This window comes from Protopterus annectens, chromosome 5.part0 (assembly GCF_019279795.1).
Source record: "Protopterus annectens isolate FY-2018-M chromosome 5.part0, PAN1.0, whole genome shotgun sequence".
NCBI lineage: Eukaryota > Metazoa > Chordata > Ceratodontiformes > Protopteridae > Protopterus > Protopterus annectens.
Genome location: NC_056735.1, coordinates 1,637,134,945 through 1,637,150,052, shown reverse-complemented (window position 1 = coordinate 1,637,150,052; position 15,108 = coordinate 1,637,134,945). Strand labels below are relative to the sequence as shown.

General features: G+C 42.7%; 1 protein-coding gene across 1 annotated transcript in view; it reads right to left on the bottom strand.

The window, feature by feature from the left end:
* PAXBP1 (PAX3 and PAX7 binding protein 1) overlaps positions 1-15,108 on the bottom strand; it is a 1,009,737-nt gene that overhangs the window by 125,502 nt on the left and 869,127 nt on the right. The window contains exon 19 of the mRNA XM_044072024.1: positions 7,541-7,695. Coding sequence (XP_043927959.1) covers positions 7,541-7,695 — 155 coding nt within the window. The remainder of the gene's footprint in view (positions 1-7,540; positions 7,696-15,108) is intronic.

The window sequence follows — 15,108 nt, the reverse complement described above, 5'->3', positions numbered from 1 at the left end:
ACAATCGGGGGACCCTCAGGCTTTAATAAGCCTCGTAAAATAAGTTTATTTTTTCTTTCCTGCAGGACTCTAGGGCTGAAGCCATGGCATACAGCACAAGAGTCCTGCAGGTGTAAAGGTCCCAGGCAGTACACACAAGAAGTGTGACCGTCTGTCAGAGACATCTTCTGACAGCACGAGTCACACTTCTTAAAGCCTGAGACCTTTGAATCCTTGGACACTGTCAAGGAACGAAGTTGTAACACCACACAAGCACAAACACACCGATTACACTATTTAGTAAATTGTAAACTAATACATTTTAAACTAATAAATTTAGTTAGTTATTTTTTAAAATCCCTACAAAAAACACATACACTTCAAAGCTAAGAGGGGATGGAAGGGCCCGAAGGCCTAGGGAAGAACTATTAAGTTCTTGTGGTAAAAGTGGAAGAAAAACAGGGAGGAAAGGATAAAAATCCACTAAACTAAGGAAATTATTAATAAAAAACTAATTTAAAAGGGGTTTAATTAACTTTTAAACTGTTCTAATAGACTAACCTGAAGCCGGTTGAAACAACACACCTCGATCGCTGTACCGGCAAACGAGATCTGAGGTATTACCGCCTAGCATTGTGGGATATAAGGGGAGCCTCGAGCCGGTGGAACCAACTCTCGAGCTTTTAGAGTGGCCGAGTCGGAGCCGAGGATCGGCTCCGAACCCATCCAGCAAGAATGAAGGTGAGATGGACAACTTAACATGCCATGTTTATAATTGTTTGTCTTTTCGGGGTCGACACAGCGAAGCCATGTTTAGAATAAAAAAAAAAAAAAAAAAAAACACTTTTGAAGAAAGATAAAAGGAGCCCTTTTTACGTTTTCTTCTCTCTCCCAGGACCTTTGCAATTATGAATAAAATGTGCATGTTAAAGGCTCTTTGGTCGTAAGAGGCAATCAACACAAGTCTCTACTGCTACTCCTTATTTTACAACATCAGACTATATAACTTTTCAGACAATGTTTTATAATCAAACAGAGAATGACACAGAAAGAGTAATAGTGCCACTCTGTAACGAGATGCAAGCCTCTAAATTCCATTGTTGCTGTACACTCATCACCAAATTTTGCATTCAGGGTCAAACATCTCCTTGACAGGGATAACACAGATAGTAGTTTTATCCTTAAGGTCTGACGCTGCAGATATGATGGTGTTCGTCTGACTACCTTAGATGCTGGCTTTTTGTCCTGTTTCTGAGTCGCACTTTTAATGAGCTTGAAGATTTGCTTTTGAAAAAGCAAATTGTGTGGTGGTTTTCCTTTTCACATTACATTCTGTAGTTTCTTTTTTATTCTACATTCTCTCTCAACACTGTGTGGGATTTTTTTGAATCTGTGTTTAGAGATGTTGCTTTTTTGACGTTCTGTCTGGAGATTCTAAATGCTTTTCAGCTACATGAGCTAGAGCCTGTAAAAGTACAGTTTTGTACCTACCATAAATGTAGATGTTCGAAGATCCACATTGCTGCAGTCCTAACACTTGGGTAGAATCCCAAAGCAGAGGTAAGGGAGGATGGCTAGACTATAATGAAGCAGGAGCTGCCAAAATGCCCTGCAACACAGCAGTGGCAAAACCAGCCCTGGATTTAGAGTACAGTGGAAGGTGGTAATGCCTAGAGAAGGTATGCACTGAACTCCAAGTGGCTGCCTCCAAAATATCCTTAGTAGCCACCCCCCTCAAAAAAGCTGTTGAAGTGGCAGTAGCCCTAGTGGAATGAGGTCTAATCCCAGCTGGAATCTCTTTGCCATGATGGGAATAACAGAAGGCAATGCAAAATCCAATCCACTTAGAAATAGTTTGTTTCGACACCGGCTTGCCCTGAGAGCACAAAGCAAAAGAAACTAATAACTGCTGAGATTGTCTGAACCCTTTAGTTCTGTCCAAATAATATCGCAACTGCCTGTGTACATCTAAAGTGTGCAAAATCTTTTCCCCTTTAGTTTGGGGATTTGCATAAAAAGTAGGCAAATGAATAGTTTGGTTTAAAGCCACACTAGAAACCACTTTAGGCATAAAGGAAGGATTAGTACGTAAAGATACCCTATCCTTGTGGAAAATTAAGAAAGGCTCAACTGCCATAAGGGCCTGCAATTCAGAAACCCTTCTTGCAGAGGTAATGGCCAACAAAAAAGTAGTCTTCCATGACAAATATTTCAACTCAGCAGTAGCTGCAGGCTCAAAAGGTTGTAGAGTGAGTTTCTCCAACACAAAATTGAGATCCCTAGCAGGAGTAGGAGCCCTTCGTGGGGGTCTTATATTCTTTGCCCCTCTAAGAAATTGCTTGAATAAAGGATGAGAAAACAATGGAGGGTCACAATCGTAGTGAGCTGAAATTGCTGCAGCATGAATCTTAATAGAAGAGAAGGACAAACCTTTGTCCAATAACTCAGTAAGATATTGAAGAGCCACACTTAAATCAGGCTCAGAAACATCCAAATCCTTAGCTGCACTCCAAAATAAAAATCTCTTCCATTTATCTGCGTACACTTTCCTTGTACTAGGCCTTCTAGCTTCCAAAATCACATTCAAAACTTGTTGTGGAAGTTGAGACCCTCTATGGTTTAAAACAGAATATGCCATGCTGTTAGGTGAAGAGAGTGAAGTTTGACATTGAGCAAATGACTGTCCTCCTGGGACAACAGATGTGGAATCAAAGGCAAAGGCCATGGAGGCTTCCGTGACTAGACTTCTCAGTAGTGGGTACCAGTGCTGTCGAGGCCAATCTGGAGCTATCAAAATCATCCTTGGCTTGTCCTGTCTGACCTTCAGAAGTACCTTTGAGAGGAGAGGCAGAGGTGGAAAGGCATACACATGAAGATTTTTCCAACTGAAAGAAAGAGCATCCACTTTCCAAGCTGTGGGATGAAACCGCTTTGTGCAAAACTTTGGCAGCTGGTGGTTTAGTGGAGAAGCGAACAGATCTATGTCTGGAGTTCCCCAGGACACTGTCAATTTCTGAAATACATGAAGATCCAGTTTCCACTCGTGGGGATCCATGATTTGTCTGCTTAACACATCTGCTAAGGAGTTCTGTGCTCCCGGCAGAAACCTTGCCTGAAGACTTAGTTGTAAACTGAGAGCAGTCTCCCACAAAATCATTGCTTGCCTGCATAGAGGATAAGAATGTGTTCCCCCTTGCTTGTTGATGTACCACATGACAGTTGTGTTGTCTGTTAGAATCAACACCTGCCCTGGAAGAAGTAAATCCTTGAAAGCTATTAATGCAAACTGGACTGCTAACATCTCCTTCATGTTGATATGTAGATGTTGTAGTCTGGCAGGCCACTTGTCTTGTATCCACTTTCCATTTAGATGAGCTCCCCAAGCTATGTCCGAGGCATCTGTCGTTAAAATCTGACTCGCCTCTGGCCGGGTCACAGAGAGTCCCTTGTTTAGGTGACATTCCTGAGCCCACCACAAAAATTCCTTTTGAATGCAAGGTATTATTTGAATGACAGTGTCCAGATCCTGGCAGTGCTGTGTCCATACATTTTTGAGATACCATTGTAGCTTCCTCATATGCAGTTTGGCATTGGGAAGCACCAGAATACAAGATGCCATGAACCCTAAGGCTTGAAGGACTGTCCTTGCAGTCAGCCCGGACTGATGAGATAGCTGATGGAAGTAAAAGGATAGACTCTTTTGTTTGTCCGGGGTTAGAAAGGCCATCTGGGATGCTGTATTCAGTCTCACACCCAGAAAGCACATGTCCTGAGAGGGTACTAGACTGGACTTTATTTCGTTCACAGAATACCCCAGGCATCTTAGCACTGCTATCACATATTCCAAATGATGAAGAAGCTCTTCCCTTCCTTGAGCCAGAATCAGGCAGTCGTCCAAATAAGGATAGATCTGTATTCCTTTTAGCCTGAAGAAAGCTATCACTGGAGCCAGAACTTTCGTAAACACTCTGGGCGCAGTAGATAAGCCAAAGGGCAATGCAGAGAACTGATAGTGAGAAGTCCCAGCTCGAAAACGCAGATATTTCCTGCAACATAGTCTGATGGGAACATGAAGGTAAGCCTCCTTGAGGTCCAAAGTTACCATCCAATGATCTTTGCCCAGCAGAGGCAAAAGCTGCTGCAACGTCAACATTTTGAACTTGGGAATGTCCAGATAAGTGTTGAGGATAGATAAATCCAAAATTGGTCTCCACGTGTTCCCCTTCTTTGGTACTAGGAACAGGCGAGAATAAAATCCTAGGCCCCTTTCTGGCATAGGAACCGGCTGTATGGCCCCTATTTGGAGTAACAGTGAAATTTGCTTGTGAGCCTCTATTCTTTGTTGAGGAGGAATGTCTGGCATGCCTTTGAAAGGAGGCAAGGTATGGAAATAAAACCTGTAACCGTGATGTATGATATCCAGTACCCATTTGTCTTGGGTAATCAAACTCCAATTTTCTTTGAAAAGTGCCAACCTTCCTCCCAAAGGTGCTGCCAGACGAGAAGGTTCTGGCAGCTGAAAAGGTAGGTCATTGGGTCTGTTTACGAAAGGACTGACCCCTGCCCTCACTCAAGACTGTGCAGGAGAACTCCCTGTTCTAGGCCTGAAAGAGCCCTGACCTCTGCCCCTGCCACGTCTAGATCTACCCCTAGACTGGGAATCATAAGAAGGATACGTCCACCCTTTAGTAGGCCAATTTCTACTAAACTTTGGAGGCTGAACCTGCAAAAAATCTTTAACAGTCTGCATAGACTTAGCCTTGTCTTCCATTTTCTTCAAAACTGCCTCAACAGGAGAACCAAACAAGACATCCGATTGCAAAGGGGCATCCAAAATCCTAGTTTTAACATGGTCAGATAAATTTTGATCCCTCAGCCAGGCATGCCTGCGAAGAACTGACCCAGTGGCAGCCACCCTAGACGAGGCCTGTACAGCATCAAAACCACATTGCAAAGAATGCTTACCCACCTGTTCAGAAACATGCACTAAATCTTGCAACTCTTTACAGTCAATACCTTCCGCCAGAGCATCAACCTTAGATTTCAACTGAGAAAGGAGATAATTTTGATATTTCAACATGTGAAACTGGCAATTCAAAGCTCTCATGGCTAGAGTGGAAGAAGTATAAACTTTCTTTCCCCATCTATCCAAGGCCTTGGCCTCTTTATCTGTAGGAACCGGATTCTTGACAACAGAAGCCTTAACACCCTTAGGCCCCTGGCTAACAGTTTCTGGGTCTGCCCTAGGACTCTTAAAAAGATACTTATGAGCTTCAGGCACCCTGTAATACCTATCTGGTTTAACAGGAGCAGGAGGCAAAGAATCAGGATTAAGAGAAGCCTCTGCAAACACATCATCCACCACATTCAGAACAGGAGGTATAGCTAAAGGCCTATGCTGGGGTAAAAACAAAAATTCCCTAAGCCTTTTCCTGGAATCAGAGAAATCCTGACCTTCCCATTTAAAATGCTCTCTCATGGAGTGAAGGGTCTCTGAAAAGAAAAATCCTCAGGAGGAGAAGCAGAAGGAGTAGAATCATCCACATCAGAATCAGAATAATGAGAATACTCCTGCAAGTCTTCAGCCGAAGACTCAGACACATCCGAAGCCTGCTCATAATCCCCAACACAGGTTCCATCCTAGGCCTCTTATCAGGAGGGCATAGAGCCTCTAATTAAAGTAATTAAATCTTCTGCCATTTTAAGCATGTGCTTCTTGGGCACAGAACCTGAAGAACTAGGAGGGACACCCACAGAAGCAAAACTAGACCTGCCTCTAGGAGAAGCCTTGGAAGCAGAAAGAGAGGGCCTAGACACCTTAGGAAGGGAGGGGAGTACAGTTATCTGAGAAGCCCCTACAGCCTGACCTGCCTCCTGGGAGGCCACATCCTGTAAAACAAAGTTTCTCCCTGGGACTCCAGAGAGGCCTCCGTCGGTTCCACTGGCGCCTCTAAAGAACCGGCGTCCGGTTCGGACGACTCCTCTAACCTAGGTTTAACTGCCTTGTCCTTGCGCTTCTTTGTGGAAGCGGCGCGGAGCATCCGACGGCATATTGTAATTGCACCGCTTCCCAAAGACCAACCTGGCACAATCCAACCTTCGCTTTATAGTGCGTTTATTAAACCTAGCACAAAAGCGACACCCAACAACGTCGTGCTCAGGTCCCAAACAAGGTATACACAAATTATGGTAATCCCTATGCGGTATCTGTTTCCCACAAGAAATACAGTTATTCACTTTTTCTGACATCCGGTAAACCACTGAGGCAAGAAAAAACCAAAATATTCCCCAACGGGGTACTTAACCAACTCTGACTTCGGTCTGAAACTCTGAATTCGAAATATTTCAGAACGCCGAATGGCACTTGCAACACTGCTTCTGCATCGGACCATGCGGCAAAAAAGACTGAGGATATGACGTCGGTCATGCGCATTTGTACCCTGACGTTCTGATGTCAGTCAAATGCGCCTTGACCGACGTCAGCCTTATACTCTGATATTCGGGCCGACCGAGGGACAGCGGACTACCCAAGTGTTAGGACTGCAGCAATGTGAGATGAACAACATCTTTGTAGCCTTGTTAAATCTACTGAAGTTTTCAAAATCTTCAAGTTTATGAACTAACCAGAAAAAGCAATGGGTGTGTACCTTTGAAAGACTATCTTCTTCAAATAACTATCACAAGAAGCAGGTTATATTATTGTCTGCAAGAATCTATTGACAAATACACACTTGTTAATAGTGACAATATGACCTGCTTTGTTTGACAGTTATCTGAAGAAAATTCAACTTTTCTTGCACAGAATATAAAAAATCAATAAAATACTATCGAAAGACTGAAAATCATGCAAGAGCCACTAAGCAGATCCATTTTCTTTGGTGCAAATGAGAAATTAATAACACTCAAAAAGTGATAAAAATTGAAGGCACCGGAGAATAATGTGGAAAATATAAAAGGCAGTCATGCCATGCCTGCACCACCACCTTCAAAGGCTCATGAATTGGACTGATTCTTACAGGAACCACAGCCACGTCTAAGAAAAATCAGGTTAGTAGAACACAAGATGGGTAAATTCAAATATTCAGATTTACTGTTACAATGAGCTACTTGAAAATGAGCAGCTTTTAGGAACCAAAAAGATACCACTAAGGTAACGTACTGAGTTGACAAAATAGGCAAAAGCAGACGAAAACCTGTGTGCATGTGGTGGGGTGGAATGGGAGAACATGGTGACAGCAATTCTACTATGAGATGTTGTAAAAGTTACAAAAAAGGTAATTTATTAATAATCTAGGTTAGCAACCATCAAAGTTAGAATTCTAAACTCAAAAATGTTTTTCCTTCCAGCCTACTTCAAGGGGGAAACTCCATCACTGAAGGATGTAGGTCACGATGGTCTGCTTCAATACACAAACTACTGAAAAAGATCCATGATGCATAGACAAGTACCAAATAAAAAGCTTACAGTCAAAGTCAATAACTGTCAATAGACTGTAGTCCAAGCATGCAAAAGCTATATATGAAGCACTTTGCACATGGTATTGTAAGAAAAAAAAAATACCTTGCACTCCGTTTATCTGCATCAGAACCGGTAACACTCATTCTGTAGATTGTAGTGGCTGAATGAAGAAGATATCTACAAAAATTTTCTAGTTGGGGGATTGTTTTATCTCCTTTAAGACTAGTGAACCACTGCTTTGGAAAACAAGTTATGATCTGTAAAAAAAAAAAAAAAAAAGGAAGAGAGGAAAAATTATGTTAATTTGCCTGTACACTGAAGTACATGTGCTAAGTTTTAATCATTGTGGACAGTTTTCACCATGCTATCTTGCATATACTGTAGCTTGAGCTGCATGACTCAGCAACAGGCAAAATCTTTTAAAGGGATTGTAAAGTACATATGTATCAGCATACTTACCGTAACAGATCCTTGAATACAACAAACACTGCTGTATTACCCAAAATACTAGGGACAAGTACGAAAGCAATATGCACTCTATGTTCCTGGCCCCTGACCTAGGCTGGAAGGACACGTTCTGTGAGACTCCACTGGCAAATGCTGCTTTGCTCAGTGAAGTAAATGCCTCGTTTATAATGCCCAGAGAAGGTTTGGAAGGAAGTTGAGGTAGATGTTTCACAAATACATTGTGCTAACATATTTTTGAAAAAGGCACTACGGTAGCCATACCCCTTAACAGAATGAACCTTAACCAGCCCTTTTATTTTTTTTTCCATGCTGGCTGCTAACAGAAAAATGCAAGTTAGATACTATTTTGCAGAGAGAGTTTTGTAGACTGGCCGCCCTTATTTTTCTGCCAGGCAGCCAAAAACAGATGGTGTGTTTAGGTTCATAGGTCGGTACTAGGCTATTGGCCCAAGGGCATAAGTAAGCCTAGCCAACAAAGTTCCCTGACTTATGCCAACCCACGAAAGTTAATTTCCTGTGCCCCTGTCGAGCAGAGCCACAGAAGTGATCCCCGCGGTGTACTTTCCATTTCCCATCCACTCAAAAAAGATTTTTCTTGAAGAGTGTTAATGAGGAACTTTGCTTGACACAGATGGCTAGCTTGTTCCAGAGTATGGGAAGTATCTGGGATAGGAATCTATCCCTCCAGCATGTCCTGTTTATTGTGGTGACAATGTTTAGGTCCCTAGAGTGTGTAGCTCGGAGGGATGGGATTTCTTTAGGTGTAGCATGTCCAACAGCTCTGGGTTTGACATAGCTTTACATGTTAGGCAGAGATCACCTTGGAGTAGGCGATATGCTACAGAGTAAAGCTGGAGTTGTTTGAGACGGTCAGTGTAGGGCATCTGTTTGAGGCCAGTAATCCTCTTTGTGAGGTACTTCTGTGGCCTTTGTCAGAAATCCTTTGTTCTCTCAAAATAGATCCTCTGCTGTTTGTATCACCATGTCTCTGAGGAAAGAGGGGCCCCTTCACAACCCTTTTAACTGTAGTGATTGATACCAATGGAGAGTCCTAGGACAGGCAAGTTAAGACACTGTCTCTCTCTCAACCAAGTCTGCATAATAAAGCACGAGATCCTGAAAGGAAGCTGCCTTAGACGGAATGCCTTGGTCATTACAGTACTAGTCAAAATCAGTCCTTTTCACCAGACATGACTTCTTGGTAGCAGGGTTTTTGGCTTCCAGTAGTACAGTTAATACCTGTACAGAGAAAAAGAAATCTCAGCACAGTTATCAGAATCCATTTCCAAGCTGCTAATCTGAGGCCCTTTACATCTGGATACACTACAGTCCCCCCAGCTCACTGGGTTAGCAGATTATGGGGAGTGAGAAGAAAGTACAGTTGTATTAGGAATTTAGCATAATATTAAATAATCAAGTACAAATCACTCACACTTTCTTACACCTGGGACTTCCTCTGCAGAAGGCCAACAACTGTCCAACTATCAGAGCTGTACACCCGTCCTCCTCTCAGCTGGAAAGATGTCAGCACCTGGACAATCAATTCTCCATACAAAGTAGATGCCCATATGTACCATCTTTAGATCCTTCTTGTATGTAGAGAGGTCAACATACAGCAGAACTAGCAACCAGACTTTATTTACCTTATGACTAAGGGAGAACAAACCACAAAATCTCTCCTGGGCACCTGAATATGCAGGCAGAAGACCTTGCAAATCCACAACCCTACTGACAGTACCCCTGACCTGCATGTACAATGTTTAGATGGGTACAATGCTTAGACTGGGAAAGCGATAGCCTACCACAGATCTTGGATGCCCAAGAAAAAGAAAGGGGGGGGGGGGACCGGACTTTAACAGCAATCACACTCGAATGTCTTCCTAACATAACAATACCATGTTCTTCTTATGGATTATTGCTGCAATCTTCCTTACATCTGGGAAAGTTTCAGAAAGTGGCAGGATAACTACTCAGGGACAGGCTGCAGGATACCCTGTAGAATGGTCATGGCAAACCTTGCCCCTGGAGATGAAGTTCAACCAATGATAACTTGTAAAAAGTGTGTATGGAGGGCCACAAAACTGCTTCCGTTATAGCCTGAAAACTTGCACCTCAGAAGGCGGCTATAATCACTGCTGTGTTCCTGAATGAATACTACATTATGGGCCTTTTAGCAAAGTATAAACAGCAAAATTTAATGTAGTGTGTTGGCCATTTGCTTTGACACTGATTTCCCCTCTTTTTTTGCTAAATAAGAGAAAAACAGCTGGTAAGTAGATCATATGGTCTTAGTCCTTGTACAGGTAGTATCTCAGTTGCCAATGAGCAGCTAAGGATTATTTCCCCCTTATTTAGGGGAACTGGAAAGAAAACCGCTAAATTCAGTAGTAGAGAGAACCAATGCTAACATTAGGCATGAGGCAGTTGTAAATTCAGGGCCTTCAGCTCATCTTGGGAAATGGCCTGAATCAGGCAGTTTCCAAATATGGATAAAAGTCCTTCAACCTGAGATGGTGAAAACATGGAGTGAAAATTGTAATACCTTGGTAGCAATGGACAGACCAAAGAAGAATATAACCTGTAAACAAATGTTATGTACTTATCATAACTTTAAAACTTCATAATCCATGTCAGTTTATTTCAACAGTAGGACTGGTAGCTGCATGTAGAAGTTGTTCAGTATTTTTAGAACCTCACAAGCTTAACCCCCTCACCCTCCACATCAGTCCCATAACAGTCCACATTTCCAGGTCTCTCTAGATCAAGTGTAACTACTGCAGCTACAGCTGAGAACCAGTACATGCATACAGGCCTTACGTTCACTTCTCCACATATCTCTACAAGGAATAATGTATATTAGGATAGATGGAGGAGGGAGGGAATGCTGAAGTGAATGGATATTGATCATGAGGATGTATCATTATAGTAAGTACAATGCTTTCATATCTTATATAATCAAATCTGTTCACTTCAGTACGTCAGAATCACCAGTATCTTCTGTAGGGTAGCATTATCACAGAATATTACAAACGATGGCAGCCTCAAAGGCAGACCTAGACCTTTAGACCACAATGTCTTACAAAGTGTGCAAAGTAGTCTTCAGGTGAATAGGTTCATAGGTGAATACTACACTAACTACCCTGAAGGGCCATTTTAAGCTAGCCCGTAACCAGAAGTCAGAATCAAACCCTGTGTTTTGTGTCTACGAGATGAAGACCTTAACTATTATGCTAAACCCACCCATGTCACAGCTACACAAATTTCATCGGCATAAGAGTTAAGACAGTGGAGACTTCTATAGCCCATACAGAATGAGCCTTTGTTGTGCTAGGAAAAAAAATTTCTACTTTGCAAAGCAAAAAGTGATGCAATCTGAAAGCTACCTGGATAAGGTGATCTTCATACCTTTTGAACAGCTCTGCCAGGTGCAACAAAAATAAAACATTGGTCATTCTTTCTAATATCTTTTGTTCTGCTGAGGTAAAATCTCATTTGATGGTGTACATTCAAGACAGTGCAACAAATACTGCTCCCCCAATCTGAATTCTGGGAGAAGAACAGTGGGAGATTAAATAAGAGTTTTTTTTCTAAACAATGTGGGCAGAAAGGTTAAATTAGTATGTAGACATATGCCATCTTTATAAAGTGAGATGACGTGTGGTGGGTTTTGAATAATAATCAATAATCATCTTGCCTTCTGAAACCCTATCCGATGTTACAATGACTAGAAAAAGGATTTTCCACGATAAATGCAAAAAAAGCTGGGTCTGCTGGTTCGAAGGAAGGTGGCCTCACTTTCTCCAACAAAGTTGATATCCCAGATATGTGTCTCTAAGGAGGTCTTAATAGAAAGGTACCACTTAGGAAAGCTTTACAGACCTTTTAAGCTGGGAGAGAGGACAAAAACTCTTATTCCCATAGCAGGACCTTACCAATGGCTCATCTACCTTAGCTCAATCTACCCACTTGTTCCACAGAGATGGTCATCCCTAGGCCAGGTCCTACAGCATATCTGTTCCTGTCAGTGAATCCCAATCAGCCCATTTGCTCTGCTGCAAGACTTGGGGTGGGCCAGCTTACTGGTGGTCTATCCTCTCTCCAGTACAGCAACCTCCTTGTTGGCACTCGAGCTACCCTATTAGTTACCCTCCAAGGGGAGGCATGTCTCTGCGTACTAACTACTGAATTCTTACAGTAGCAGTGTGAATGCACTTAGCAACTCGTGCTTGCTAAATACAAACTGCAGAGGGTACAACATCTAGTGCTTCATCTAGGTGTAACCAACATGGCAAGCCAGGGCAGTCTTCCTTCAAGCAAGGGTCACTCACTCCCATCCTCCATTGCCAGTTCTTACAGGCATCCAAGCCATTATTCAAACTTAAGAGAAAGAAGTGATCCCCTAACAAAAATGTGAAATTGCTAGGTGTACCTTAATTGTGAAAAAGGCTGAACCATGCCAAATAACAGAGTCAAAAACGCAGAAAAGGTGGGGCTGGGTTGAGTAGAGAGATAACTACATCCATTTACTTCTATACACTTTTCTAGCTGAGGACGTATGGGCAGTAGCGAGCCAGCAGAGCTGGAAGTCTGTATGAGGTTTGCCAGCCTGATGAGACAGGACATTTGTGTTAGTTCTGAGAAGAGATTTCTCTAGAAGGAAAGGACAGTGCAAAGGAAACAACACTTGCTGGAGTCAAAGCAGGGCTATGACACTGACCCTGCCTTGTGCAATCTATCTTTCTTCAGGAACTCTAACAAATGGGGGAATGGGGAACAAATGTAGAAAAGTCATACATTGCAGACATGTTGGGGAGTTCGTCCCAGAGGACATATGAGGATTTGCCATTGGTTGGGGTTGTCACAGCCTGAAAAACAGTGATGATCTCAGAATACACTCACAAGGCATCAACAGACACCAGTTGTACTTAACAGCTAGCAAGCTTGCTTGACCAACAATATGGATTGCTACCAGAAAACACATGAGGTGCCAAGGACCAGTCCCATAACTACAAGGCCACCCAGCATAGGGGATTACAATGGGTTGACCCAATTTGTTGATTCCCCAACCTACTGTCACATAATGTCTGTGAGTGAATGGCAAATGTATCCCGAATGAAAAGATCTTGTAGAGCCTGTAGTATTAGGTTAACTGCCTTCATTTCTGACAATGATGTGCAGACAGGCCTCTTGCTGTGACCATGCTCCTTGAACCGTTTGCCATAAACGATGGTCCTCCACCCCAAGGCTGATGTATCAAAGGTGAATGCCACTCTGGGGGAGGGAGGAAGAAAAGAACATCCCTGTGAACACTACATAGTTATAACCCCCACTGTAGATGTGGATGACGCACCTGAAAAATCCTGACCTGAAGTGAGTGAGGGGGGCAAAAGTCTGATGTCACCAGACTCAAACATAGTAGTGAAGAACTCTCATGTTATATCTCACTAAATGAAACAGAACAATTTGTTGTTGCCATGTGCTCTAGATTTCAGACACTTAGAACTGGTACAGCTGAGACGAGGATAGAGGGGACACATTTTGGCTTCAGAGACGACAGCCTGTCTTTGGTGTGACTGGCTATACAAGTGAACATGTCCAGGTGACATCTAATGAAGAACTGAGCTTGCAATGGCTACAGCAGGGACTCTGCATTGTTCAGTGACATTCCCAGAAACCAGAATAACTGGGGGAAGCAGTCCTTCACTGGAATCACTGACTCCTTTTTGGGAGGCTGGCTAGAAGACAGGTGTCCAGACATAAGAACAAGGATTCCCAGCAGTTTGCAATGTACTGTTACAGATGTCATACATAATGTAAACACACTGGAGGCTGTGGATGTCATACATAATGTAAACACACTGGTGGCTGTGGTGTGACTACATGGGGGGGGGGGGGCCTAAACGGATAGTGCCTGGCCTCTATTCTGAAATGTAGAAACCTTCTGGATGCCCTAGCCATCTTGAGATACAGACAGGTGTTATGTGGAGCATATCAAATCCCTCTTCTTAAGGAATAGAATGATGGACGGGCACCATGACCATTTGAATTCTGTCACAGATTGGTTTGGGCCATTTAGACCTAGAATGGATCCAAGGTACCTCCTTTTCTTGGGGACCAAAAAGCTCCTGCAATAAATTCCAGATGCTCTCTGGTACTGACACCTCATGAATGGCTCTTTTTTGAGGTTTACCAGCTCTAGTTTACAAGCCACCTTCTAACAGGGTAGGATGTCAGCAAGAGAAGAGTGACAAGACTTTGAGGATAATGTGACGCCCGTGCACTGGCCAGCAATCAAGCAGCCTTAATCCTCACCACTAACACCAGTGAGGGGCATCCATATAGGGAAAGGATAATAAATACACACACAGTAAAGTATAATTTCCCTTAAGAGCACACAGAGATCACAGTCTGTCTGGGGCTGGTTTCTCCCTTCCTCTCCAGGTCCCCAATAAGACTCTCCACTGGCACAGCTACAGGGTCCAGATCTCAGCCTAGTGGGCAAGCTAAAACCTCCAGCACCCTCTCTCTCCAACCAGTGCTTAGTGCCCCTGCCCAAGTAGCTGACACACACACATTAAGATAAGAGTTTATACAACCACAAAGACACTCCTGGGGGAGGATGGCACAGGTTCTCCAGCTGTGCCCCTTTTTCCCAGACTATACTGTAGAAATCACTACCACCACCCTGCTAATATTTATCAGCTACTCAAAGGCCCTTACAAAAGGGTGTCCAATTATAATGTGCAATATTATTATCCAAATGGTAAGTGCAACCAGTCAAGACTTATTTGGAGTGACTTCGTACAGTACCACTATATACGTGCAATGTACTCTTAGAGCTTAAATTATTTCTACATAAAACAGCCACAGTTGAAATGTTAAAAATAATTTAATAACAAACAAAAAACACAAGACAATATTTCTTACTTCACAGTGCTAGTCGAGTTCAGAGAGTACAGAGAAATACTTAAAATAATACAGCAGAAAATTTCTGACATTACAGAAAAACAAACTAGTCTAGTCTTCCTATTTCCAAGCCACATCTAAGAAAAAAAACAGTTCTACAATCCTACTTACATATAGACACAGGCAGAGTGGCGAGTTGGATGTTTTCAAGAAAAAATGCTCTAATGCTCTCATTCTTTCTGTCCTTAAAATGATAACACAGCACCACTGACTCATTTCAGATTACATAATTTCTT